At 46.5% G+C, this 27,584-nt stretch overlaps 1 protein-coding gene across 4 annotated transcripts in view; it reads left to right on the forward strand.

Moving 5' to 3' along the window:
* IL16 (interleukin 16) overlaps nt 1-27,584 on the forward strand; it is a 99,176-nt gene that overhangs the window by 21,119 nt on the left and 50,473 nt on the right. For all 4 annotated transcript variants that reach the window (XM_059179840.1, XM_059179841.1, XM_059179842.1 and 1 more), the window contains exon 2: nt 5,384-5,796. In XM_059179840.1, coding sequence (XP_059035823.1) covers nt 5,384-5,796 — 413 coding nt within the window. The remainder of the gene's footprint in view (nt 1-5,383; nt 5,797-27,584) is intronic.

Here is a 27,584-nt window from a genome sequence, read left to right on the forward strand (position 1 = left end):
ATGGTTATTTACCCTCTCGAAGTTCTCCAGTGAATTCAGTGTATTCCATCCAGATGGAGACACCGTGGCCTTTCCTCCAGGGCTGACGGTGCCCCGCGGAGCAACAGACACGTCATGCTTTTCAGCAAGTGCTGAATGAAACACAGGGGAAGGGCGGGCGGGCGGGCGGGCGCACCGACCCTGCTCCCTGGCACAGTCCAGAAGTCGTTCAAGCTCCTTTAAAGGAGGAGCTGGCCATTTCTTTGCACGTTGGCTTTATTCTTCTGGCTTTTGTATTCTCTACAGGGACGGCAGCCAAGGCCGGTCCTGAGGTCCGCCGAGGGCCGAGACGGTGCGCCGGTCCTCATCCGTCTTCGGGGTGCGGCGGCCTCGTGGGTGTGTGGGGACAGCCCTCCGGCCCCAGCACGCTGGGGAAGGGGCGGCGGACGGGCTCAGATGGGAGGGAAGGGCCCCCAGGGAGAGGGAGAGCCGTTTCCTGGGCTAAAGCGAATCCTTCGGGTTTTTCTGCCAGGAAGTGAAAGTAGCTGGTTCTGTGGGCGTAGCCATGCTGGAAAGCTTCTCTGCCCGTCCCCAGGAAGCCTCCTGGAAGAGACCCCTAAGGTCGTCTTGCGGAGAACGCACTAGCGGCAGAGAAAAACCGACAGGAGCCTGGCAAACACCCTTGGAGCCTAGAGCAAAATCCCAGAAAACCCACTGGTCAGGCCTTGCAGGCCGCTGGAAGGCTGCTGCACCCCGGGGAGAGGCACGGGCTTGCCCCCGAGCTCTGCTGACATTTGGTCCCAGTAGGAGCCAGAGCTGGTTCCAACGTCCTGAGCACAATTACCAAAGCTAAGTGGAACCATGTGACCACGGTGCTGTGTTTCCAATTATTCTCTCTCCCTTCGCTCTCTGTCTCGCCCTCCACGCCAGGCCGAGAGGGAAAGCAGCCTCCTACCCAAGTCCAACTCTGGCCCCTCCTCTACAGCCCTTTTGCTAGTACTCCCTCCTTTTGTTATATTTGCCATAAAAGCAAGGTTCATTTTGAAAACCGTCTTTGCTCTGGACCCAAGGGTTAGCCCCCTGCCCCCAGCATACCACCAGCGTCCCATTTCCCAGCCGCTGCCATCCCCACGGGAGAGCCAAGTCTATGCAAAGTCACGGTTCCCTCCAGAAAAGCTTATTTAAAAAAACTGACAGTACTCATTAGACACTCCTGCCAATGGTCCGCTGGGATTAGCACAGTGTCCGTGGAGGAATGTGACCCTTCTGTTCTCCTAAGTCCCGCATGCCGCCAACTTCTCCACCACTGAGTGAGGCACACAGCCTTGCACCTGGTCCTGAAGTCCCCAAGTGTTTGTGTCCTGGAAAGCAGCCAGCGAGGGAGCCCATCTTTGCTGGGATGCTGTGGTGGGCTGGGAGAACGGGAACCGAAAGGAGGATTGGACTTGCGTTCTACGAATCCAGGCACACAGCGACAGAGCTTGTTGGGAAAAAATGCAGAGGCTTTTATATGAGAGACTGACGCTGGGGGGGAGAGATTCGGCTTTGACTGCTGGTAACTGGCTCCTCTCCTAGGCTTGGGGTGGGATGAAAGTTTGGAAAAGACTGCCAGTAGCATCAGAGAGAACGATTATTCCAGGAGCATTTTTTTTTTTTTTTAAGCAAAAAGAGAAACTTGCATAGTGGGTATTAGGTATGGCTGGATCTAGGTGCTCATATTACATCCTTTATTCATCCTTCTCACTCTTTCTCTCTGTCCTCCTTGCTTTCTCTCTTCTTGTTCCCTACCTGTTTCCTAACCTCTGTGAGCTCTACACACCCTGTGTATAGAAAGCAGCTCTCCCCACTCAGCAGCCCTCAGCAACTCTGTATCTATATCCTTCCCCTCTAACACAAGTGCATGTGCAGAAGGATCGTAACACACAACTTTGATTATCTTTCAATTTTCCAAATGCCTGATGGACCAGCGCTGGCTATGAGCAACACATGTGCGTGTGCACACATGCACACACACACACACACACGCACACACACACACTTCCATCTCCATGAGGCTCAGGTAAGCTATGGGGAGTCCTCATGAATTTGAAAAAAATGCAAAGTAATTTATTGGGCACCTGGGTGGCTCAGTTGGTTAAGCGTCTGCCTTCGGCTCAGGTCGTGATCCCAGGGTCCTGGGATCGAGCCCCGTGTTGGGCTCCTTGCTCTGCAGGAAGCCTGCTTCTCCCTCTCTTTCTCCCCCTGCTTGTGTTCCCTCTCTTGCTGTGTCTCTCTCTGTCAAATTAATAAATAAAATATTTGTTAAAAATGCAAAAAAATTTGGATATAAATATGTAAATACTCATAGTGACCTTTGCGTTGTGAGTTACTAATTCTGGGGGGTTGAACCAACAGAATCAAAAGAACTCCCATTTTGGGGATGATGGCAGGGAGGAGAGAATTCAGCATTTGGATTTGAAAGGTGACAGCTGGAGTAAAGGTGAGTAACGAGAAGGGAAAAAGAAAACACTAAAAACTTGAACTTTACGTATTCTACAGCCACAGATCTGCGCCCTGCCTGTCTGGTTTTAACAAATCCTTTCAAAACGGAACAGGTTCCAGGTAAGCGGACTGCATCCTCTGGACCCGGGTTCATGACTTAGGGTCACATAAAATGCAGAAGTGATAAAATGAGAGTTTCAGTGGTTTCAGGGGAAGGAAGCCGACTGTGGGCTGTGGCTTGAAGCGGAGGTGAGCCGGAGGAGAGAAAGTGCAGAAGATAAGAAGGACCAGTGTTCCCTTGTCAGCATGTGTTAGGATTAGGGTTAGTGTTACGAGGTGTTACGATGATAGATCTTGTGTTAAGAATTCTCACTGTAACAAAAGACAAAGAGGAAAGATGAGGATAAGAAACAGATAACAAGAGGAGGGTGTGCAGTTGACACATAGCTGTTCTTTTTTTTAGCGAGAGAGCATGTGCACCTGAGCAGGTTGAGGGGAGGGGGCAGGGGCAGAGGGAGAGAGAGAGACTCTTCAACAGGCTCCACGCCCAATGCAGAACTCAACGCGGCGATCGATGTCGGGACCTTGAGATCATGACCTGAGCCGAAATCAAGAGCTGACTGAGCCACCCAGACACCCCTCGACACAGTTTTTTTTTTTTTTTTTTTTTTTTTTTTTTTTTTAAACAGAAGCGATCTGCATGTGTTTCCACCCTGTTGCTGGAGACCCGGTGTGGAGGAGTGATTAGGGAACCTGCCCTCCAGAGGGGGGCTAACCAGTGTCTGTGTGAAGCTGTGGAAGAGAGCAGGTTCCAGACTCACGCTGCCCGGTTTAATTCCTGCTGTCACCGAGCCCTAGCTGTGTGATCTCGAGAAAGTGACTTAACCTCTCTGTGCTTCGATGATCCTTTCTGTGAACTGAGGATATTAAGGGAGCCTGCTGTAGATTTTTGTGAGGATGAAATACTAAAAGCACTCAGAGCAGTGCCTGGTGCATCACGAGCCCAGGGAATTATTATTATCTGTTATTATTTTGCTGGTGCTGTGCACCAACACTCTGGGGGAGTGGGAGCCAGAGAACAGATGGGGGTGGGGAAAGGGTGCAGCCTCAATGGGAGGGCAGGTGTCCACCACTGAGGGTGTGGCCAGCATGTGTGGACGGCAAAGGCACGTGCTAATTCGATAGTAGGAAGCCAGGAGGATCGCTCTCCGAGAGCTTCTGCATCTGCAGGAGACAGGAGGAGACATTCTCTGTCTAGGATCAAAAGGGAGGGAAATCCAGTTTCTAAGAAGGGAATGTTTTGAAACAGTCATTCCTGAGAATGTAGGATCAGACTCACTGTGGAAACTCTGGGCAGCTGTTGGCCAGAGCTGAGGGTTTGGTGGGCAGCTATGGGTGTCCCCTGTGCTCGGGGCTGGGGTGTCCCCTGTGCTCGGGGCTGGAGTGTCCCCTGTGCTTGGGGCTGGAGTGTCCCCTGTGCTCGGGGCTGGGGTGTCCCCTGTACTCGCGGCTGGGGTGTCCCCTGTGCTCGGGGCTGGGGGTGTCCCATGCAGGGTTCAGCACCTGCAGCCAGGCACGGGCTCAGCACAGGGCTGACTCCACCTGCGGAGGGGGGTTCTCCCTTACTTAAGCTGGAAGGACATAGATGGGACTTGAGATGCTGGGAAGGCGGTGGCTGGACGAAATGGACCAATATCCCAATATCTGGTTAGTTTGTACTAACGTCTCAAGAGCGACGCCGACATATACTGGGCTTTCCCACATTTTTTCATTCATTCTTCTGCAGTCATGGCTGAGGTTGCTGTAGATGGTGAGTAAACGGATGACATTAAGGAGCTGATGCAGAAAACGATCACTGGGTGCCACATGGGGGTTGAAGAAAAACAATCTTCCTTTAAGAAGGAATTCTCCTTGGGGGGCTCTGCAAGCGCTTCCAGTCAGGGACGTTGCAAAGGCTCTGCTCTTCCTTATTCAACCCCGGCTGTGCCCCCGCAGCGGCCCCAGGGTCTGCTGTTCTGACACCGGCTCTCCTTTGTGGCTTGGGCCCGAGTCAGGAGCTCTGGATGGACCCCCTTCACCACCTGCCTCGAGGAGACTGAAGCCGAGGGAGGGGCCTCACGGTGACGCCGAGCAGGGCGGGCTGGGAACCAAGAGACGGGGTTGACGGGTGTCTGAGGCCAGTCCTCCCTCTGTCGGGCTGGGAGAGTTGGGGGCAGGGGATGGATGAAGGAGCAGGAGCCCCTGGCCGGGGTGTGACCTTGGGCCCAGGGAAGGGCACACTGGTTTGCCAAGCACCTGCTGTGTGAGGGTGTTCCCCTGCGCTACCGTCTCTTAGATGCAATCAGCCCTGGAGGGTCTGCGCTGGCCACACTCCCAACCCGGGTCATAGGCTCTGCAGCAGCCGTCCTCAGACGGGGCTCCTGGACTCTGGGGTTTCTCTGGAGATGCCTCAGGACTCACCAGCGGTGGTGCAAGGGAACAGGCAGGTACATCCTTGTCCCCATCACCCCGAGCCTGCTCCATAGACTGGAGCCCCTGCAGACTGGCTGGAAGCACAGATGTCACAAATCTTGGACCTCTGTCCCTAAAGACATCCCGGGACTCGGACGACTGCTTTTCTGCCACGGTGCTTTGGGCCTTTAGGTCTGCGTTTCCTTGTTCTGTGCCTTGGTTTCTCTGTCTGCAGAGTGAGGGTTTGGAGAAGAGAAGCTCTGGTTTCGGAGAATGGAGGGGGTGGTAAACACTTGGGTCCCCCGGACCCTATGAGGTGGGCCACGTGGGCGGGCCAGTGCCACCAAAGTTTGATCTCCCCCGTGCCCTGCCCCATGGGCATTGGCTCCCGTGGCTCTGCTCCAGGCCTCTGTCCCACTCCACTTGTCAGTAGCGAGTCACACTGCTTCTTTCTGCTTCCTCTTTCCTCCAGGGACCCACGACGTGGCAGCTAAGCCCAGTCCAGTCACCACCCGCCACCCAAGGGCCGCAGACCAGGAGAAGAAGAAGGGCAGCCTCACCTCCTCTCTGAGGATGGACCCGCACGGCCGTTCTGGAAGGAGCAGGAAATCTACAAAACTGCGGTCCATCTCCCGGTCCCTGATGCTCTGTAACGCTAAGACCAGTGACGATGGCTCAAGCCCCGATGAGAGATACCCGGATCCCTTCGAGATCTCACTGGGCCAGGGCAAGGAGGGGATTTTCCACTCGTCTGTGCAGCTGGCAGACACATCGGAGGCTGGGCCCAGCAGCATTCCTGATCTGGCGCTGGCCTCCGAGGCGGTTCAAGTCCAAGCAGCCGGGGGCGACCGAGGCAAGAGCTGCCGGAGGCTACTCTTCATGAAGGTATGCCCAGGGCCGGCACGGTCGGAAGAGTCTGTGGTTGGTTTCGGGGGCTCCGAATGAAGGTCTTTGAACCCCTTTACTCGGAGGTCAGGAAGGCATAGAGTTCTAATTCTGAACAAAAGCAAGGAAGAAGCTGAGGCAGGGCTCACCGGAATGGTAATAAGGAGCGTGATAGGGAACCAGGCTCAGTCAACCTTCTTACTTGAGAGATTCAGTGAGAAGCTGTGTCGGTAGGAGGCAAACTGAGCCTGGGTCCCTGCTGGAAAATGCTGGGCAGGGGTCAGCACACTGGCATGTTCTCAATTCAGGCAGACGCTCTCTGGCATACGCGCATGTCAGGTCACTGACTTACGGGGCCCGGGCGGGGAACAGACCTCAGGTCACTCTGGGCAAGGACGAGAGGATCAGTGCATTTGCTCCCTCAGTGCCGGCCATGAGCGCCTGCCAGGTGCCCCTGCCGGTCCCCACGGCGGGGGGGGAAGGTGCAGCAAACAGAGGTGAGGAGTGAGGGAAAGCTGAAAATTCGGCCAAAATTCCGAATGACTTCTCTTCCATTAGGACGTATTTCAAGTTGTGTTATCACAAGATGGAAATTGCAAGGCACCAGGCGATAGAGGCTGATTCTCTGTCCAATACTGTGCCTTCAGCCTTCCGTCCAAGGTGGGATTTCTCAAGGGTCCAAGCAGCCCAGAACCTTGGAGCTCATGCAGCTTACCCGGCAACGGGCCAGCCGGGAAGGGTCTGTCCCACCCCTACTGGCACAGGCACACGATTGTCAACAGAAAGTCGGGAAGACATTCCAGTGCCCGTGGAGGGGATCCAGGACCTTTGCACAGCTTGCTTCCTTGAGGAGGAAAACCATTGCTTAGCATGCGTACAATAAACACTATCAGGGACCCCCAGGTTGGGCTGTTGGGCTCCAGAGATGAGATAGCCATGGAGGTCTCCGGACTTAAGCAGCTTCCCCAAGGGCCTCACTCAGCACGGGCTGCTCTGTCACCCATGACATGACTTCTGCTGGTATGGCCTGAGCCCTCCCAATAGGACAGGAGGGGCGTGGACCGAGGCTGGGAGGCGGGGAGCGGGTAATGGGCACAGCTGAGTCCGGCGGGGAGCAAGGATGGCCCGGGAAGCCCGGGAGGGCTACTGGCCAGGTTGGAACCCAACCTGAGCTCTTGTTTTCCTTCTGAGGAGCACAGGTGATCCTGAGCCATCCAGGCTCGAGTTCTAAGCAACTGAGGGTTCAGTGTCTGGGCGGGTCTCCTATCAGGAGCGCCAGGACAGGACGTAAGGGCAAAGGTGACAGCTGGTCCCGATGTTCTTCCTGGGGGTGCCTCAGCGTCGAATAACACCCCCCTCCCTCCCTCTTTTGGAGGGACGCTCTAGTGCTTGCCCCAGCTCCTGCCCCGCCCTGTGCCCGGGTGTGACTCAGTTGGCCCAGATGGACTCCTCAGTGTCCAGCAGCGCCGTGGTTACACTGATTTCAAAACAGTATCTGGAAAGAGGCCCCGTGACATCAGTCTCTCCTCGAGAAACGCCTCATATGAAAATTAAAGAGGAAGTTAGACAAACAGCCAAGTGAAAAAAGAAAAAAAAAAAGCCTTTTTGGAGGCGTTGTGCTTGGCACGATGAGGGCTGAGGAAGTGAGTGCCCGGGGGTGTGCCAGGGCCGGGCGAGAACACGCAGAGTCCGGAGCGGGCATCGAACCCGCGTTGGGGCAGGAACGTGCAAAGTCCGGGGCGGGCATCGAACCCGCGTCGTGTGAGAAGGCGCAGGTGAGGCTCCTGCTTCAGGGGGAGCTTGCAGGCCCCCGGAGGTGAATTCAAGTGGAAGAACGTTGGTAACTAGACTCTAACCCAACGAACAAAAATACTCAGTTTATCAGGCCTAGACCTTGAAAAGGAAGAAATGCTCAGACCCTTTGGCTATTCCAGACCCACTTTTTTTCCGAGCGGAAAGAGTATTTCAAAATGCCCTTTGGGTAGGACGCCCTGCCAGAGGGAAGGAAGCTCTGGCGGGCGGCACTGAGGCCTCGCCCGGACTGTGCTCCTCCCGTGTCCCTCCCGTGTCCCTCCTCCCCTTTCCTTTGGTTTCCCGAAACGCTGGCTAAGCACCTGCTACCCCTGGGCTATAGCTAGCTCTCTACCCCCTGGGGATTAAGAAATGCATAAAGTAGCATTGGCTACTGTTCCTTCCCTCAGGGAGCTCGTGCTCTGGAGAAGGGGACAGGTGTGAGCCCAGTGAATCCTGTTCCTTGTCCCCTCGTCCAAGCCATGGCGTTTCTTGTTCCGCTTTCTTAGGGGAGGGTCTCACGCAGAGGACGAGTAGCAGAACTAGATCCTCGAAGGAGCCTTGTGGGCTGTCTTCCATGTCCCCGGAGCTCTGTGCGGTAGCAGGGTTTATGCTCCTCCGATGGCACCTCCCTGGAGGTGAATAGGTGAATGTGTCCTGCCAAGTGACTATGATCCCGGAAGGCGAGGGTGAGCTCAGGTCGAGCAGGGGTCCTCCTGCCCGCCCCTCCTGGAGGCTCGGCCCGTGTGGAGAAAGCACATTGGGAGTGCAAGGAGGGACCAGAGCGGCGGCGGGTGTGCAGGTCGGATGAGGCCGGGAAGACAGGGGAGATCGTGGAGGGAGGAGACACGTCTGCATCCGCCCGCGGAAGCCTGGCTCCAGGTGCACAAAAGGGAACCTCTTTTTCTTTTCTTTTCTTTTTTTTTTTTTTTAAAGATTTTATTTGTTTATTTGACAGAGAGAGATCACAAGTAGATGGAGAGGCAGGCAGAGAGAGAGAGGGAAGCAGGCTCCCTGCTGAGCAGAGAGCCCGACGTAGGACTCGATCCCAGGACCCCGAGATCATGACCTGAGCCGAAGGCAGAGGCTTTAACCCACTGAGCCTCCCAGGCACCCGAAAGGGAACCTCTTTGTTTCATTTTTTGAAACACATTTTTACAAAGATTTTATTTATTTGAAAGAGATTTTTTCAAAAGATTTTATTTATTTATTTGAGAGACAGAGAGTGTGTGAAAGAGAGAGATCATGAGCAGGGGGCAGGGGTAGAGGGAGAAAAAGACCCCCGCTAAGCAGAGGAGCCGGACATGGGACGTGATCCCAGGACACTGGGATCATGACCTGAGTCAAAGGCAAATGCTTAACTGACTGAGCTGCCCAGGAGTCCAGTTTCATTTTTAAATTATTATTCTTTAATACTTTAATTACAATGGTGTTCACATACAGTGTAATATTAGATTCAGGTGTACCACGTAGTGATTTATTACTCTCATACCTCATCCGTCCCCATCACCTGTTTCCCCCACCCTCTACCCTCCTCCCCACTGGTGACCAGCAGTGTGTTCTCTACAGTTAAGAGTCTGTTTCTTGGTTTGTCTCTCTTTTTACCCTATGCTTATTTGTTTCTTAAATTCCATTTATAAGTGAAATCGTATGGTATTTGTCTTCCTCTGAGTGATTTATTTCACTTTGCATAATACTCTCTAGCTCCAGCCCTGTTGCTGCAAATGGCAAGAGTCTATTCTTTTTCATGGCTGCATAATATTCCACTGTGTGTCTTCACCACATCTTCTTTATCCATTCCTCTATCGATAGTCCTGTGGGCTGATTCCATATCTTCGTTACTGTAAATAAAGCTGCTATACATACTAGGGTACATGTATCCCTTTGAATCAGTATTTTTGTATTTGGGGGGCAAATACCCAGTAGTGTGATTGCTGGGCCGTAGGGTAGCTCTAATTTTAATTTTTCGAGGATCCCCCATACTGTTTCCGGCAGAGGCTGCCCCAGTGTGCACGCCCACCTGCAGTGCATGAGGTTCCCCTGCTCTCCGCGCTCTTGCTGACACTTGTTTCCGGTGTTGTTGATTTTAGCCCTTCCAACATGTGTGAGCTAATGCCTCATTGTGCTGATTTGCATTTCACGATGGGATCTTTCTATTTTTTTATTTTATAGTTTTCAAAGTTGAATAATTCCTAAAGCAAGTCAAGTATTGCAAAACTAAACCAGACTGCTCCTGGCTGGTCCGGGTCTCCCGGGGGTGGGGGGGGGGCAGGATGACAGGATCCTTTTAAGGAAGTCATTGTCTGCTGCAAACTCATGAAGGCATTTCCCCACATTTCTCCTAGAAGCTGTGCTGCTTTACCTTTCACATTTGAATCTTTAATTCATATGAAGTCGATTTTGTATGCATTATGAAATACATATTTAAACCTTTTTTCCCTGTATGGATATCTGAGTGATCCAGCATGATTTTTTTTTTTTTCCCCTAGCACGATTTTTTGATGAGCCTGCACAGTGGTATTATCATTAAAAAAAAGTCAAGAACCGTATCTGTCACCTGCCTACACACGTATCTATCATTTGTCTGAGTTTTCTGTTCTCTCATTACGATCCATTAGTCTTTTTTATTCCTCCACACTAATATCACACAGTTTTAATTATGACAGTTTTATAATTTTTTTTTTTTTGAGATCTGGTAAGTCCTCTAGCTTTGTTCTTCCAACTAGACTTGGTTATGCTATTGGGACTTTTATGGGATTGCCTTGACCCTACAGGTTTATTTCAAGAGAACTGATACCTTCCAAGTCTTGAATCCCCCCGTCCGTCGGCACGATAGAGCTCTCCCAAGTCTGACTCTAGAGTTCCCATTTGATTTTTGCAAGAGACAGCCGTGTTTCCACTGTGTTTGAATGATCAGAGTTCTGTCTCCTCCTTCCAATTTTTATAGTTTTTCTTCCTCTGTCTCACTGGCCGGCGCTGCTGGTAGCACCTTGTCTCCTTCTGATCTCAAGAGGAAAGTTTCATTATTTTGCAATTAAGTATGATGCTTGCCCTGGTTTTGTTGTAGGTGTCCTTTATTGGATTGAGGAAGTTTCTCAGCATTTGTATTTAGACAAGAAGTCTTATTTTTCCCCACATCAGTTGTCCAGTTCTATCACATGATTTTTTTCAGCTTTTATTGAGATAATCGTATGGTGGGTTTTTTTCCCGCTGCTTTTTTCTTATGAATGTGGTAACTTGGACTGATTGACTTTTTAAAATCTTAAGATAACGTGACACTCCTGGCATCCCAGGACTCAACTTAGCTAAGATCTGTTATCCTTTGGGTGCAACTGTGGCTTTGATATGGAAATGTTTCGCTTGTGAGTCTTGCCATTTCTGTATGTGGGAAAGAGTGACCTAAAATTTGTTTCTTGTGATGCCCTTGTCTGGTTTTCACATCACGAGTGTGTATGCGGGCCTAATGAAATGAGTTAGGAAACATTTCCTCTTTTTCATCTTTTGGGATGGTTTAACTAATACAGGCACTATACTTTTCTGAACGGTTGGGAAAATTCACCTGCGAACCCATCTGGGCCTGGAGATCTCTTTGTGGAAAGGTCTTAAATTTTCACCAAATCTACTTAATAGCTACAAGAATATTCAGTTTTTTTTGTTTTGTTTTGTTTTTAGTTTCTTCCAGTATCGATTTTGGTAACATGCATTTTTGTTTCAGAAATTTTTTCAACCGAGTTTCAGAATTTATTAGCATAAAGTCATTTGTAAATCGAAGTACCTTTTCACTGGCATTTTTGTTGAGATAATGATTAGAGTCACATGATGTTGTAAAGAATAGTTTGGAGAAAGATGCCTGGGTAGCTCAGTCAGTTAAGCGTCTGGTTTAGGCTCGGGTCATAAATCAGCGTCCTGAGATCGAATCCTGCATTGGGCTCCCTGCTCAGTGGGGAGTCTGCTTCTCCCTCTGTCTCTGTGATCTCTCTCTCTCTCTCTTTCTCTCTCTCAGCCTATCTCTCAAATATATATATATATATATATATATATATTTTTTTTTTTAAAGAAGAATCCAGAGAGATGCTGTGTATTCTCTCCCAGTTTCTCCCAAGGGTAACGTTTTGCAAAACGGTAGTAAAATGTCACAACCAGCACTGGGACATCGACACAAACCATTCATCCGATTCTGACGGCCCCAGCTTTCCCTGCCTGCCTATGGGTGTGTGCGTGTTAGCTTTCAGAGATCTGCAGGAGCTGGTGTGGCTGCCTGTTCCTCGCCCTCTCTCTCTTTTCCCCTTAACCCATCTGCCATTCCCGAGCGTGTCCATTCCCCAAGGATCAGCTCCTCATTTTGCTGGATTTCTCTGTCCGTGGGTTCTGACTAATTAACCCCTGCCCTTATGCTTACAATTCCTTTCCTCTCCATTCTTCACGTCCAACGTTTTGTTCTTTTTTTTTTTCCCTAGCTTTTTGAGATGGCAGCTTGCATAATTGATCTTCAGCATTTTAATTTTTTGGTAATTTACAGCTACGGATTTCCTTCAAAATTTAGTGGCTTCATCAATAAACTCTGATAGTCCATGTTTTCATTATTTTAGATAGTGTATGTGTTCTTTTGTGATTTCTAGGGTGACCCGTGGTTTATTTAGAAGTGGGTTGTTTAATTTTCAGGCAGCTGGGGAATTTCTAGTGTGTCCCTCTCTATACTCATTCCTAGACTGATTATTCTAGAGTCAGAGAAGAGAGCGTATTGTAAATAAGTTTAACCGTGGAAACTTCTTGAGACAGAGTATGCAGGTTGTTTCTGTGGCAGTGTTTCATGCATGTCTCTTAGATCAAGTTCAACAACCACATTTTCCAGATCTGCTTCCCTTTCCTGCTCCTGTTCTTCAGTTGGTTCCTGGGAGTCGTGGGTCAGACTCCAGCGATGACGGTGGATCTGTTTCTCCTTTCAGTGCCGTCAGTTTTTGCTTTATACATTTTGAAGGTATATATTTTATGTGCACAGACATTTAGAATTAAAAAAATATTTTCCTGGGGTATTATCACTTTATAATCGATAAATCTCCGTCTTTTGTCTAGGGGTAGATTTTTTGCTAAAAAAATTATTTGCTATTAGTAAAGCTTAACCTAATGTCTTTTGGTTATTTTTTCCTTTTTTTTTTTTTTTTTTAAATCATCAACCTGTGTTTGTGTATTTAAGGAGTATCTCATGTAAGCAGCATATAATCGGTTCATTTTCTTCACCTACAATCTTTATCTTCTCATAAAAAGTATTGATTTACACTTGGTTTTCTCTCTCCCATGACCCTCTTTTAGGTCAATATATTTTTTCACTACTCCCTTTCCCCTTCGACTGGCTTGTCTGTTATACATTTTTTCACTATGCTTTTAATCGTTAAAATATAAAACATAATCCTGAATGTGCCTGAGTCTCATATAAATGAGTACTTTTATTCGTTCTCAGACGATACCGAGGCCTTAGAACACACACATGCCCACTTTTTTGACATTATTCTCACGCATTTTCATTCTCTGTATACGTGAATCCCAAGAACAGGTCCTTATTATTGGTCTGTCCAGTCAGTGCTCATTTACGTTAGTGCCCGTGGTCACACCTGTCTAAAAACATGTGATCTTCCCTCCTACCTGGACAAATGTCCCCTCATAAGAATGCGGATAGTCAAGTTCAGAGGGGCGCTCAGGGTTCTGCGCCAGAGTGAGGGGGGACACAGGGCAGAGCCGTCTCCTGGCTCTGGGCCACTGGCCACTGTGTCCTCTGTCCTGCTGCTCCTGCACTGCCCAGAGGCCTGTCCGGTGGGGCCTCCTGCAGTCCTGTGATCGCTGCCCCCAGCAGGGGGCAGCCTAGGGGTGTGCACACCAAGGGTGTGATTGCCCTTGGCAGGACAGACCAAGGGGAGACCAGCAGAGGTGGGGCCCAAGCTCCACGGGGTGCAGTCTGACGCCTCCTACCTCACCAGTCTCTGACTTTCTCTCGGGCTGAATATTACCGGATCGGCACCCTGGCCTCAGGCCCTGCATTTGCTCAGCTTGGAGCAGGCGGTCCTTTGATGGAACTGGGTGGGATTGGAAACTGACACCCAGTACAGCTCTAGAAATACTTGTGGAAACAACGGTTGCATCGGTGAGGACAGCTGAGGCAGAGTGTCCTGACGGAGCCCGAGCTGGCCTCGGCTTTCTGAGCCACCGTGAGGGTGTCCGCTGCACCGCGCTCCACGCATCCCGCCGGCTGGGGTCACCGGACGCCCCATCTGGGAGGGGGGCTGTGGCAGGGGAGAGCAGTTGCGTGGGAGGTCCTCCCTCAGGGCGGCCCTCCTGGAAGAATGCAACATGCTTTGATCCACGTGGGAAAGGCCTCTGTAGTGGGGCCCGTCCTGCTTTTCTTCACAAATTCAAAATATCGGTCAGGCCAAGTCAGCACTCCCGCTGGGTGACTCAGGCTGGGTGAGGTCAGAGTGAGCGTCTGAGTCGGGGCTGGTGCCGGGGGCGGAGGGAGGGTGGTCGGGGCCTCCCTGAGCGGCCGAGTTCCTGCCGTTCGCTGCCTGGGAGCCGCTCAGCCTGTGGCTTTGAGGCCCAGGCTGCCTTGGCCGGGGGGGAAACCCAATCCTTTGGCCGCTTGCCTCTTCCTGCCACAGAAAAGCAGCTTGGAGAGGCTGAGAGCGGCCCCTGGGAGGGAAGCTCGGGGCTCCGGGACTCCCACGGAGCAGCAGCCGCACCCCCCCCACCCCCACCGTGTGCGGCGAGGAGGATGCGGGGGACGGTGGTCCACGTGCCAGCAGTGGGAGCCGAGGCCCGCAGGGGTGATTCACAGGCACCTGCTGCCCGGCCCCCCGCCTCCACGGGACTTCTGGTCCCCGTTTCCATTCTCAAAGGGCATTTGGAACTCTTGGCCTGGAAGCTGGTCTTTTGAATCTCATTGGTTCTACTGGGACCCCTTTGGTCCGTGAGAAGGGGTTTGGGGGGAAAGAAGACGACCACAGGGGAGACTGGGAGGCGGTAGTAAACCACCGACGTTTCCAATTCTGCTTCTCGATCCGGCCCTCCTCGCGACCATTCCAGCCCCCCGAGGGCTTCCCTACTCCTTGCGCACGGCCCGCCGGTTACTGTCTTTGAGCCTCTGCCTTGGCTGCTCTCGCCTGCAGTAGCTTCCCGACTTACTTCCCTAACCTTGGGCATCCTCTCTGTAGGGCTCCGCACCCGTGGGCCATCTGCAGGAAACTTCCTCTGACCCTCCCCCCCCCCTGCACCCCTACAGGAAACCACCTTCTCCCTCTGCATTTCAGGGGCGTGCCAGGCCTCCCGATCGCACGACACCAATCTATCACAGAAACACACACGGGTCAGGCTCCGGCAGGAAGACCCGATCGCCTCTGTTGGGGCTTCCGCCCAGCTTTGGACAAGCCTGGAAGAACGTTAAAGGCTGCGTTGAGAATCCGCCGCATAGATGACTTGGAATGGATGACTTCAGGATCGTTAAAAATATTTTAGGGGGGCACCTGGGTGGCTCAGTGGGTTAAGCCGCTGCCTTCGGCTCAGGTCATGATCTCAGGGTCCCGGGATCGAGTCCCGCGTCGGGCTCTCTGCTCAGCTGGGAGCCTGCTTCCCTCTCTCTCTCTCTCTGCCTGCCTCTCTGCCTACTTGTGATCTCTGTCAAATAAATAAATAAAATTAAAAAAAAAATTTTAGGAAGTGTTGAGACTATAAAAATTTATACAATGTACATACACTCTTAAAAAAAAAAAAATGAAGATACCCTGGATACTTGCATTCCAACCCCCAAGTTTAAGAAGCCAGTCTTGCCCTGAACTTGGAGTTCCCCTGAGGGCTTCCGTCTGGAGCCAACCTTTCTGCCCGTTCCCGCTGCTTCCTCCTCCATCATTTCTCTGCTCTCTCCGTCCCACGGACCCCTGGAACATGACCTGGAGCTCCGTCTGGGTTCATTTATGAGGTCTGATAGTTTTCAGCGCGGGGGGCTGAACGTACCCCCACCTTGGTGCTGGAGTTCTACTACCGGGAGTGGCGTGCAGACAATGGGCTCCCCGGAGGGCCCCTGGTGCCCCTCGCCTACACAGAACTCTCTCCAGGGTCCCCTGTGCAACCAGTGGGCCCCGCCGCAGGTAGGGGTATAACTTTTGCTCCCCCCATGAAGCGTAGTTAAAGAAACACACAAAGGGAAAGCTGATCTACTAGCTTTAATTCTGTTTTTACCCATTCTGCTGCGTTTCTTCCCTCTCTGAGCTTTCCAGCTGCTCTTTCTTTCTTTGTATTCGGACAGCGTTCTCCAGCCATTCCATAACGCAGAGATCTGATAGCGGAGCCTCTGCTGGCTTTCCCTTCCTCTGAGAACATCTTTATTTCTGTTTCCTCCCAGAGGGGTATGGTCGATGGACAGAGGTCATACAGTTGACATAAACTTCCTGCACTTCTTCCTTCTGCCCTCTCCCATTTTCAGAGGTGAAATCCCTCATTTGTGTTAGTGGGTTTTTGTTGGGTTTTGTTTTTATAGATGTGTCGTTTCTGTCTGGTTGTTCTTAAGGCTTTTTTTCTTTGTCTTTAGTTCTCAGTAATTGGATTGTGAAGTACCTTGAGGTTGATCTCTTTGGGTTTCTTATATTCTGTTCTTTAAATCTTCATGTGCTTCTTAAAAAAACAGAACAAAACCCTTCTACTTCTTTGTTGATATCTCCTCATTTTTCCTTCATTTGGAGAGAATTGGTAAGTGACCGTTAAAGCATTCTTTTAAAAAGATTATTTATTTATTTATTTATTTGACTCAGAGACAGCGAGAGAGGGAACACAAGCATGGGGAGTGGGAGAGGGAGAAGCAGGCTTCCTGCTGAGCAGAGAGCCCTATGCGGGGCTCGATCCCAGGACCCTGGCATCATGACCTGAGCCAAAGGCACACACTTGACAACTGAACCACCAAGGCGCCACCCCCGAAAGCATTTTTATACAGGCTGCTTTATAATCCTCGCCAGAGGATTCTGACCCCAGATTCCCCTCAGTGTTGGCTTTAACCATTCACTTGCTGTCGTTCAAATTACGTGTTCCTGGTTCTAGATGCTAAATGTGACCATGAATTGTATCTTGGCTATTTCCATTAGTATGTTCAGTCCCTTGATCTGATTTAACCTCATGTTTCAGCTGGCAGTACCTACTTAAATTGAGTGTGTGGTTCTGGACTATTTTTGTGGACTTCTGCTGTAATGACATTTCGGTGTTTGGAGCCCTTGCCGTGTTATTCTGGTCGGCTCTATTTCTCTGGAACTACTGGACTTCTCACGTGCTGCTTGCAGTTCTCTCTCCTGGGGTGGACAGACCTCGCAGGCGGATGGACCTCCCGAGCTTGCGTCCTCGCTCTGCGGTGGGGCCTGGGTCAGCCTGGGGCTCTGCTGCCGCCATTGCTCTATGGAGTTGGGGCCACAAACTGGTGGCCTGGTTGGCTTCCTCTGGTCTTGTCGATTTCCCCTCTTTCCTGACCTTTTGGGCAGGCAAGAGAGAACACTTTTATTTGTCTCTTGTGTTTGTCTATCTGCTGCGCTAGTTTATGGTTCTCTCCAGCACCTAGTCTGGGTGTACAGTAGGTCAGAAGCAAGCCGGGGAAATTCCTCATATTGTTTCAAGTCCTGAGTTTCCTCCCCATTAGCTGTCTCCTTTCTGGCTTTCAGAATTATTTTATTGCTCTCTGTTGAATAACTTCCATGGTATTTAGTTGTATTTCGCCGGGAGGAAGAGAGTGGGTGGACGCCATCTTGTCCTGGAACTTCAGGTCGGTCCTACTGATTTTTGAGGATAATATAGGTGGAACCGCCCAGTGACTGCTCCTTGGCAGACTTGCTCCTGTTACTCAAAGTATGTTCTAGAAATTCACTCATTCCGCTTCGTTTTGTAGTTTATTGATTTTGTCCCACTGCTTTGTGGTATTCTATTGTGTGAACACACTCTTGATCCATTCTACCATTTTTTAAAAATTAACATGTAATGTATTATTTGCTTCAGGAGTACAGGTCTGTGAATCATCGGTCCCACACAGCTCACAGCACTCACCATAGCACATACCCTCCCCAATGTCCATCGCCCAGATACCCTCTCCCACCCACCCCTCCAACCCCTTCAGCAACACTCAGTTTGTTTCCTGAGATTAAGTGTCTCTTTTGGTTTGTCTTCCTCCATGGTCCCATCTTGGTTCATTCTTTTCTCTCCCTCCCCCTCCCACTCCCACCCTGCCTCTCAAATTCCTCATATCGGGGAGATCATGTGATAATTATCTTTCCCTGATTGACTTATTTCACTTAGCATAATACCCTCTAGTTCCAACCACATCGTTGCAAATGGCAAGATTTCATTTATTTGGATGACTGAACAGAATTCATACACACACACACACACACACACACACACACACACGTACACCACATCCTTTTAATGTACTGTTGGATCCCATTGGCTAGTATTTTGGTGCGAATTTTTGCATCTGTGTTCATCAAGGATATTGATCTGTAATTCTCCTTTTTGATGGGGTCTTTGCCTGGTTTTGGGATCAAGGTGATGCTGGCCTCATAAAATGAGTTTGGAAATTTTCCTTCCATTTCTATTTTCTGGAACAGTTTCAGGAGAATAGGTATTAATTCTTCTTTAAATGTTTGGTAGAATTGCCATGGGAAGCCATCTGACCCTGGACTCCTGTTTTTTGGGAGATTTTTGATGACTACTTCAGTCTCCTTACAGGTTGTGGGTCTGTTCAGGTTCTCTATTTCTTCCTGGTCCAGTTTTGGTAGTTTATATGTCTCCATCCATTTCTCCCAGATTGTCAAATTTGCTGGTGTATAGTTGCTCACAATATGTTCTTAAAATTTTTTGTCTTTCTTTGGTGTTGGTTGTGATCGCTCCTCTTTCATTAATGATTTTATTAATTTGGGGTTGGTAAGTCTGGCTAGGGGTTTAACAATTTTATTAATTCTTACTAACTAGGAGAACCAGCTCCTAGTTTCATTGATCTGTTCTACTGTTCTTTTGGTTTCTATTTCATTGATTTCTGCTCTGATCTTTATGACTTCTCTTCTCCTGCTGGGCTTGGGCTTTCTTTCTTGTTCTTTCTCCAGCTCCTTTAGGGGTAGGGTTAGGTTGTGTACTTGAGACCTTTCTTGTTTCTTGAGAAAGGCTTGGATTGCTATATACTTTCCTCCCAGGACCGCCTTTGCTGTGTCCCAAAAGGGTTTGAACAGTTGTGTTTCATTTTCGTTGGTTTCCCTGAATTTTTTAAGTTCTTTAATTTCCTGGTTGACCCATTCATTCTTCAATGGGATGTTCTCCAGTCTTTATTGCACCTCATTAATAGCTTTTTAAAAATTTCATTTTGGTTAGATTTTAGGTCTCTTCTTTCTCCAGAAGGGGATTTTATTCTCCAGAAAGGGACTCTGTAGTATCTTCCATGCCTTTTTAGAGCCCAACTAGCATCTCGTCATTCTGAACTCTAGTTCTGACACCTTGCTAATGACTATATTGATTAGGTCCCTAGCTGTCGGTACTGTCTCTTTTTCTTGTTTTTGAGGTGAGGTTTCCTGCCTTGTCGTTTTGCCCAGATAGGAAGAGATGAATGGGAGAACACAATACTGAAAGGGTAGCAACAACCCCAGAAAAATACACACTACCCAAATTGGAAGAGACCTGAAATGGGGGGGGGGGAGAAGAAAGGAGAAAACAACAACAACTGGTGAATAGAACAGAGCCACACACTTGATTTTGGGTGTATTTTGGCCTGTTAGAAGAAACTGCCTCCCCAAATTTTAAAGAAAGAAAAATTTATGTATATACAAAAATAAAGGTAAACATGATGAAGGGATGGAATATGACTGTAAAGATCAAAACTCAAAGAGAATCTAAAAAAGAAATTGATAAGATCAGAAGTTGTTTGAAGAAAAGAAAAACAAAGGAGGAAAGAATGTGATCAGGCTGGAGACTAGAACAAAGTCATGCGCTAGCTTTAGGGTATATTTTGATCTGTTAGAAGAAACTGTATCCCAAACTTTTAAAGAAAGAGAAACCTATCTGTCTACAAAAAATAAGGTTAAATACAATGAAGGGATAAAATAGGACTATAACAATGAAAATTAAGGAAGATTTTTTTTTTTTAAGATTTTTATTTATTTGTTACAGAGAGAGAGATACAGAGCACAAGCACAGGCAGACAGAGTGGCAGGCAGAGGCAGAGGGAGAAGCAGGCTCCCTGCCGAGCAAGGAGCCCGATGCGGGACTCGATCCCAGGACGCTGGGATCATGACCTGAGCCGAAGGCAGCTGCTTAACCTACTGAGCCACCCAGGCGTCCCTAAGGAAGATTTTTTAAAAAGACATTGATAAGATAAAATAGCTTAAAAAAGTTAAAAAATAGGAAGAGGAAAATTTTAAAAAATAGAATAAGAAAAAAATAAAATTAAAAAAAAAATCTAACTTTGAATGACTAAAGAATCATGGGGAGAAAGCCCTGAATTCTGCGTGTTGCGTTCCCCTAGCTGTGGAGTTCTGCAGTTCTCATTGATCGGTGAACTTGGTCTGGCGGGACGTTCTTGCTGATCTTCTGGGGAGGGGCCTGTTGCTGTGATTCTCAAATGTCTTTGCCTGAGGTGGAACTGCATCTCCCTTGCCAGGGGCTGGGCTAAGGCATCTGCTCGAGTTTGCTCTTGGAGATTTTGTTCCCTGAACGCTTTCTGTACTGCTTTGGAGGACTGGAATGCAAATGGCAGCCTCCCAATCTCCAGCCCAGAGGATGCGAGAGCTTGGGGCCCCACTCCTCAGTGCGCCCTCAGATAAAAGCAGTCAATTCCTCCTGGCTCCCTGCTCTCTGGCTGCACTCTGAGCTCAACTGGCCTGTAACTGAGCTTTACTATTTTTGATGCACAGCTCTGTTTGGAGTCTCCAAACCTAGCACCCAGCAGATTCCTGCAGCCCTGCCCCTCCCAGAGGAAAGCGAATCTCCTCAGATCTGCCACTTGTGGGGTCCCTGTGTAAAAAGTAGTGGCCTGACTGTGCTCTGGATCACAGTTTAAAGTAACCCCAAGCTGAGAGCCTACTCCCTCCCTGTGACAGGTAGGATGGACAGAGGGAGACGGGGAGACAGGGAATCTCAAGCAGACTCACAGAGCTTGATGCAGGCTTGATACCATGACCCTGGGATCATGACCTGAACCAAAATCAAGACTCAGACACCTAACCAACTGAGCCACCCAGGTCCCCCATGAAGTTCTTCATTTTAATGGGAAGTTTACCACTCATGTGTCTATAGTTTGTGCTGTTTTGCATCTTGCTTCAAATTTTTATCCTTTCCTAAAGTAAACATGTTTTATTATAATGTCTATCTTCTTCTATTGTCCTCTGAACATCTTATGGTTTTGCCTTTTATATTTATGTGTTTAATCCACCTGGAACTGATGTTTGCGAATGTGGGCGTATGTTACATTGGGTCCACGAGGTTGACCAGTTGTCCCAGCCCCCTTGTTGGAGTATTCATCTTTCCCCTCAAAAGTACAGTGTTAATTCTCTTACAAATCAGATTTCCTCCCATGAACACGCAGCTGTTCAAGGCTCCCTATTCTGCTTTGTTGGTCATTTTATTATTAATGTCAAAACTCTACTATCTTAATCACTACATTTAAAAATAAGCATGTTCTCTTGTATAGAAGTTTCTCTGTCTTTGCTTACTTAAGTATGTGTCTATTTGACACCCTTGATTCTTAATTAAAATTTAAGAATCTGGTTTTAATGTTCTAAAAAACACTTGTAATTTTGATTCATACTATGTTAAAATTATAAATGACTCTACAATATTAAGTCTCCCATTTTTGTAAATATAACTTATCTCTTCATTATTTAGGCTTATTTTATGCCTTTCAGTAAATTTTGTAATTTTCTTCAGAAAGATCTTTTGTATCTTTCCTTAGATTTAGTTCCTAGACATTCTTTATTTTCTCTCTCTCTTTTTTTAAGATTTTGTTTTATTTGTTTTGACAGACAGAGATCACAAGTAGGCAGAGAGGCAGACAGCGGGGGAGGGGGTAGCAGGCTCTCTGCCGAGCAGGGAGCCTGATGCAGGGCTCTATGCCAGGATCCTGAGATCATGACCTGAGCTGAAGGCAGAGGCTTTAACCCACTGAGCCACCCAGGTGCCCCCAAATGTTACCTTTTTAAAGAATTCTATTTTCTAACTCTTTTCTGGCATTGTTAATGCAATTTTAAAACAGTTTTTAAAATTAAATTGTTTATTTCAAGATTATTGTAGATTCACCTAAATTTGTAAGAAAATAACACAGAGAGATCCATATATCTTAGCTACTCTCAAGGGTAACATGTTGGATAATGATAGTATAGTATCACAACTGGGTTATCGGTATCCATGCAGTCAATGTACGGAATATCTCCATTCCTTCAAGGATTTTTCCTGTTGCCCCTTTATAGCCATCTCCCTTTCCACCTTCACCCATGGCAACTCTATCTACGCTTTCATCATTTCAAGATCATCATACAAATGGTATCAGATGGTGCGTAATCTTGGGGACAAGAGTTGTACAAATAGTTACACGTTTTATTTTTAAAGAAACTGCCCAACAATTTTCCAGAGTGACCACCCCATTTCAGATACACATAAACAGAGTATGAGTGATCCAGTTTCTCTGCACTCTTGACAGTATTAGATGCCACTATTTTTTATTTTAGCCATCCTGGTAGGTTTGTAGTGATATCTCACTGTGGTGTTAATCTGCATTTTTTTAAAAAGATTTTATTTATTTATTTATTTGACAGAGAGAATCACAAGTAGATGGAGAGGCAGGCAGAGAGAGAGAGAGAGAGAGGGAAGCAGGCTCCCTGCAGAGCAGAGAGCCCGATGCAGGACTCGATCCCAGGACCCTGAGATCATGACCTGAGCCGAAGGCAGCAGCTTAACCCACTGAGCCACCCAGGTGCCCCTAATCTGCATTTCATCATGGCTGATGGCATTGAACATCTTTTCAGGTGTTTATTTGCCTCTTCAGTGAAAAGACTGTTCATGTGTTTGCCCATTTTTGAGTTAGATTGTCTGTTATTTTTCTTGTGGATTTCTAAGAATTCTTTACAAATTCCAAGTACTCATCTTTTATTGAACATGTTGCTTGCAAATATTTTCTCCAGAACTGCAGCTTGTCTTTACATCTTAATGTGAATTATCATAGAGCAAATTTTTTTATTTGGTTGAAGTCCAGTTTATCAATTTTTCCTTTTATGAATTGTTTTTGGTGTCCAGTTTAAGAATTCTTTCCCTGGCTCTAGATCCTGAAAGTTTTCTTCCATTTTTTTTTCTAAAAGTATGCATCAAATAGACATATAATTAAGTAAGCAAAGACAGAGAAACCTCCATACAAGAGAACATGCTTATTTTTAAATGTAGTGATTAAGATAGTAGAGTTTTGACATTTTCTAAAATTTCTATAGTTTACACATAGTTCCATTTTGAGTTAATTTTTGTATGAGATGAGAGATGTGGGCCAAGCTTCCTCTGTCTCCACCTGCCTCCCCAAATGTATCAACATTCACTTGGTACAGAATTGTTTGTTAAAAGGACCATCTTGCCTCCAAAAAGTTGTGTATGATCCTTTGTTATAAATCAGGTGGGTATATTGGTGTACATCCTTTTCTGGGTTCTCTTTTCTATATGTATATCCCTCTTCCAGTACCACACATTTTTGGTAACTGTAGCTACAAAATTCCTCCTGAAATCAGGTAGGTGCATTTTTCCTATTTTATTGTTGTTTTTTTCAAAGTTGTTTTTAACTATTCTAGTCTCTTGGCATTTCCATATAAATTTTAGAGTAATTTTGTCTATATCTATAAAAAATCTTGCTGGGATTTTAGCAGGAATCACATGAACTTTATACGTGAATTTGGGGAGAATTAATCTTTGCTGAGTTTTCCGATCTATGAATATGGTTATGTCTCTCTATCCACTGAGATCTTTGATTTCTTTATTAGTGGTTTTTTTTTTGGTTTGCAGCATACAAGTCCTGTATATGTTTCCTTATACTTATACCTAACTATATTTTTGAGTGATTGTCAATGGTATGCATTTAAATTTTAGTGTCTCTGTGTTCATTGCTCATAGAAAGAAATAGAATTGATTTTTGTTATGTCTAGTTTGTACCCTGCAAATTGTTGAACTCACTTATTTGTTCTATGAATTATTTTCATAGATGCCTTGGGATGTTCTATGTAGACAATCATGTCATCTACAAATAAGGGAAAATTGGCTTCTTCCTTTCTGAAGCCTTTCATTTTTGTTGTCGTTGCCTTATTGCAATGGCTAGAACCTTCAGTACCAAGTTGATTCAGGGTTGAGATTAGGTTTTCTTGCCTTGTACCCAATCTCAGAGGCAAAACATTCAGTTTTACTCATTAAGAGTGTGGTTAGCTATGGGTTTTGTGTTCTCCTTTAGCCCTGGTATTCTGAGAGTGTATGTTATGAATAGGTGCTTAATTTCATCAGATGCTTTTCTGCATTGATTGATATGATCATCTGATTTTTCTTTGTTAGCCTGTTAATACAGTAGATTACCTTATAGATTACCTTAATTGATTTTTGAATGAACTATCTCTGCATCCTTGGAATAACCCCACATGGTTATCAGGCATAGTTGTCTTTATCCACTGGTGAATTTTATTTGGTAGTATTTTGTTAAGGATTTCTACCTCTGCAATTACGATAATATTGATCTGTAATTTTCTTTTCTTTTCTTTTCTTTTTGTTTTACTGTCTTTTTCTGGCTTTAGTACTAAAGAAATACTAATATCAGAAAATTAATTGGGAACTATTCTTTCCTATTTTCTGGAGATGTCTGTCTGCAATTGATGTTAATTCTTTAAACGTTTGGTAGAATTCTTCAGTAAAACCATCTGACGCTAGAATTCTCTTGCTTGGGTATTTCTTAATTTTTACAGACTTCTAAAGATTTCCTAACTTTTTCTTGAGTTGATTTTGATGAAGTTTTTCTTTCCTCAGATTTTTTCATTTTACCTAATTGTTCAAATTTATTCCATAAAGTTGTTTATAGTATTCTCTTATCTTTTTAATCTGTATTACATGTGTAATCATGTCCCCTCCTAACCCCTCATGTTATTTGTTTTCTCTCTTTTTCTTTCTTGATTAATTTTACTGGAATTTCACCAATATTTTAAAATATTTTCCCAAAACCAACTTTTAATTTTGTCCATCTGCCTCTTGCATGTCTCATAAATCTTGTTCTTATCTCTAGTATTGTTTCTTACCTGCTTCCTTTGAAGAACAGTTCATTAATTATTTTCAACCTCATCTCTCCTCAAATAAGCATTTAAGATGGCAACTTCTATGAGTATAGCTTTCTCTTCAGCTGCATTTCACAAGAGTTGATATCTAAATTTCCATGATCATTTAGTTCCAAATGCTTTAACGTTACCAACATAATTTCTTCTTCAACCAATGAGTTATTTAGAAGGTGTGATTCTTAATTTTCAGATGTGTGAGTATTTTCCAGTTAATCTTCTGCAAAGTTTTTTTGAATTACTTTGATATAATTGTAGATTCCTATATGGTGGCAAAGTACAAGTAGTACACCTTCACCCAGTTTTCCCCAATGTTGGCATCTTCTATGATAACTATGTAGGACATTCAAACCAGAAATCTAACACAGTTATGATGTATGTGTAGTTCTGTGCTGTTACCCCACATGTACGTCTGTGTAACCACCACTCCAGTCAAGATACAGAGCAGCTCCATCCCCCCCAAACCCCTTTTCACTACCCCTTAACCATCACACCCAGCCTCTGACCACCCCTAACCTCTGGCATCACAAATCTGTCTTTTCATCATGCTTTATGGCTGATGGTGTTGTTCTCAGAAAGCATGGTACTATGCCAGGCCATTGTAGTTACTGACAATTGTTTGACGACCCTATGCACGATTATTTTTTACAAAATTTTTATGTATGTCTGAGGAGAAACTATAATCTGCTCTGGTTAATTGAATTGTTTAAATAGTCTACACACTTTCTGATGTGTATCTTCTTGATCTAGGAGTATCTAGGGAGCAGGATAAAAATCTACGCTTTCTAACAAAATCTTGTTATGCCCACGTGAGGGGGGCTATAGAAGATGCAAACAAGCTTAGAATTGTATCTTCATGATCTAAAGCAGGTATTACATTTACATGGTGACTTTACCTGTATTAATTTTTTTTGTTTAAATCTCCTTTTTCTATAAAATCATACCAGAATTATTTTGATCAGCATTTGTCTGATTTAGCTATAAAAGGAATAATTGACTAGCTTGGACTTTTTTAAAATTAGGAAGACTGCTGGGGCACTTGGTTGACTTGGTTGGTTAAGCATCTGATTTCGGCTCAGTCATGATGTCAGTGTCCTGAGATCTAGTTCCACATCAGGATTTATGCTCAGCATGGAGCCTGCTTGTCTTTCTCCCTTTCCTCCTCCCCTGGCTCTCTCTCTCAATATGTAAATAAAATCTTTAAAATTTTTTTTAAAAAACTGCTCTATGAAAGACAGTATCAAGGGAATTAGAAGACAAGCCACAGAGTAGGATAAAATCATTGCCAAAAACACAACTGTTATCCAAAATATACAGCATACACATTGTTGTGTACACACACACACACACACACACACACACACACACATCTATGAAGGATTATTATCCAAAATTTACCAACAACCTAATTAAAAAGTGGGCCAAAGTGTAAATACCCCACCAGAGAAGATCTACATGGCAAGTGAGCACCTGGAAGGACCTCCCGCATCAGAGGGCATCAGGAAATGCAGAAGAAAACAATGAGCCACTACTACATACACAGTAGACTGGTAGCAATAGAGAGCATTGAGGACACCTGCTGGTGAGGATGTGGAACAACAGAAACTCTCTCTGTCTCAGGGCGGGAGGGCAATATGGCGCAACCACTTGGAAAGACAATTTGCTGGTTTCTTAGAAAACTAAACAGAGTCTCGCCATATGACCCAGCACTTGGGCTCCTTGGCATTTAGGTAAAGGAGCTGCAAACTTGTGTCCACACAAAATCCTGCACGCGGGTGTGTACAGCACCTTTGTCCATAATTGCCCAAATCTGGAAGAAACCAAGACGGCCCCCAACAGGGGAATGCGTTCATACACTGGGATGCAACCCCACGATGGGATACTGTTCAGCCCCGAAAACAAGCGAGCTGCCAGGCCCTGAACGGACATGCGGGAACTTTGCATGCATATTCCTAAGAGAAAGAGGCTGGTCCGAAAAGCCTACACACGGTGGGATTCCATCTACATGGCCTTCTGGAAAAGGCAAATCAATGGGGAGAATGAGAAGATCGGTGGTTGCCCAGGGTGGGCTGGTGGAGAGGTAAATAGGCAGATCACAGAGGCGGTGAAGTCTGTACTCGGTATGAGATTACAGGGATGGGTACCTGCTGTTACACATTGGTCTAGACCCACAGGCTGCACACAATGGGGAGGGGACCTCAGGCAAGCTGTGGACTCTGCCTGATGATGATGTGTCTGTGGAGGTTCATCCTTGGTAAGGAATGTGCCCTACGTGTGGGCAGAGGGTGTGTGGGAAATTTCTGAGGTTCCCTCGCAATTTTGTTTAAGCCTGAAACTGCTGTTAAAAATTAAGTTTCTCTTTAAAAGTCAAGTGACGTGTCTAAAAAAATATTTTTAGGTAAATTCATCCTGACAGTCCTTGTCTTTTAGCTGGTTCATAGAGCCTCTTAAATTATGCACACCCACCTGCATGTAAAATTATTTCATTTTAAATATTTTTTCTACTTTTCTTGTTTTTTATTCTCTGCCTTTTTTTTTTTTTTTTTTTTTGGTCTTTTCGATGGTTACATTTTTTCATTCTTTTTCTCCTTTATTGGTTCTGTTTATAACTCTGTGTCTGTAATTTTATGATTACCCCAGAAAATCTGGCATGCACCTCTAGGT

The sequence above is a fragment of the Mustela lutreola genome, chromosome 7 (genome assembly GCF_030435805.1).
Source record: "Mustela lutreola isolate mMusLut2 chromosome 7, mMusLut2.pri, whole genome shotgun sequence".
Classification (NCBI taxonomy): domain Eukaryota; kingdom Metazoa; phylum Chordata; class Mammalia; order Carnivora; family Mustelidae; genus Mustela; species Mustela lutreola.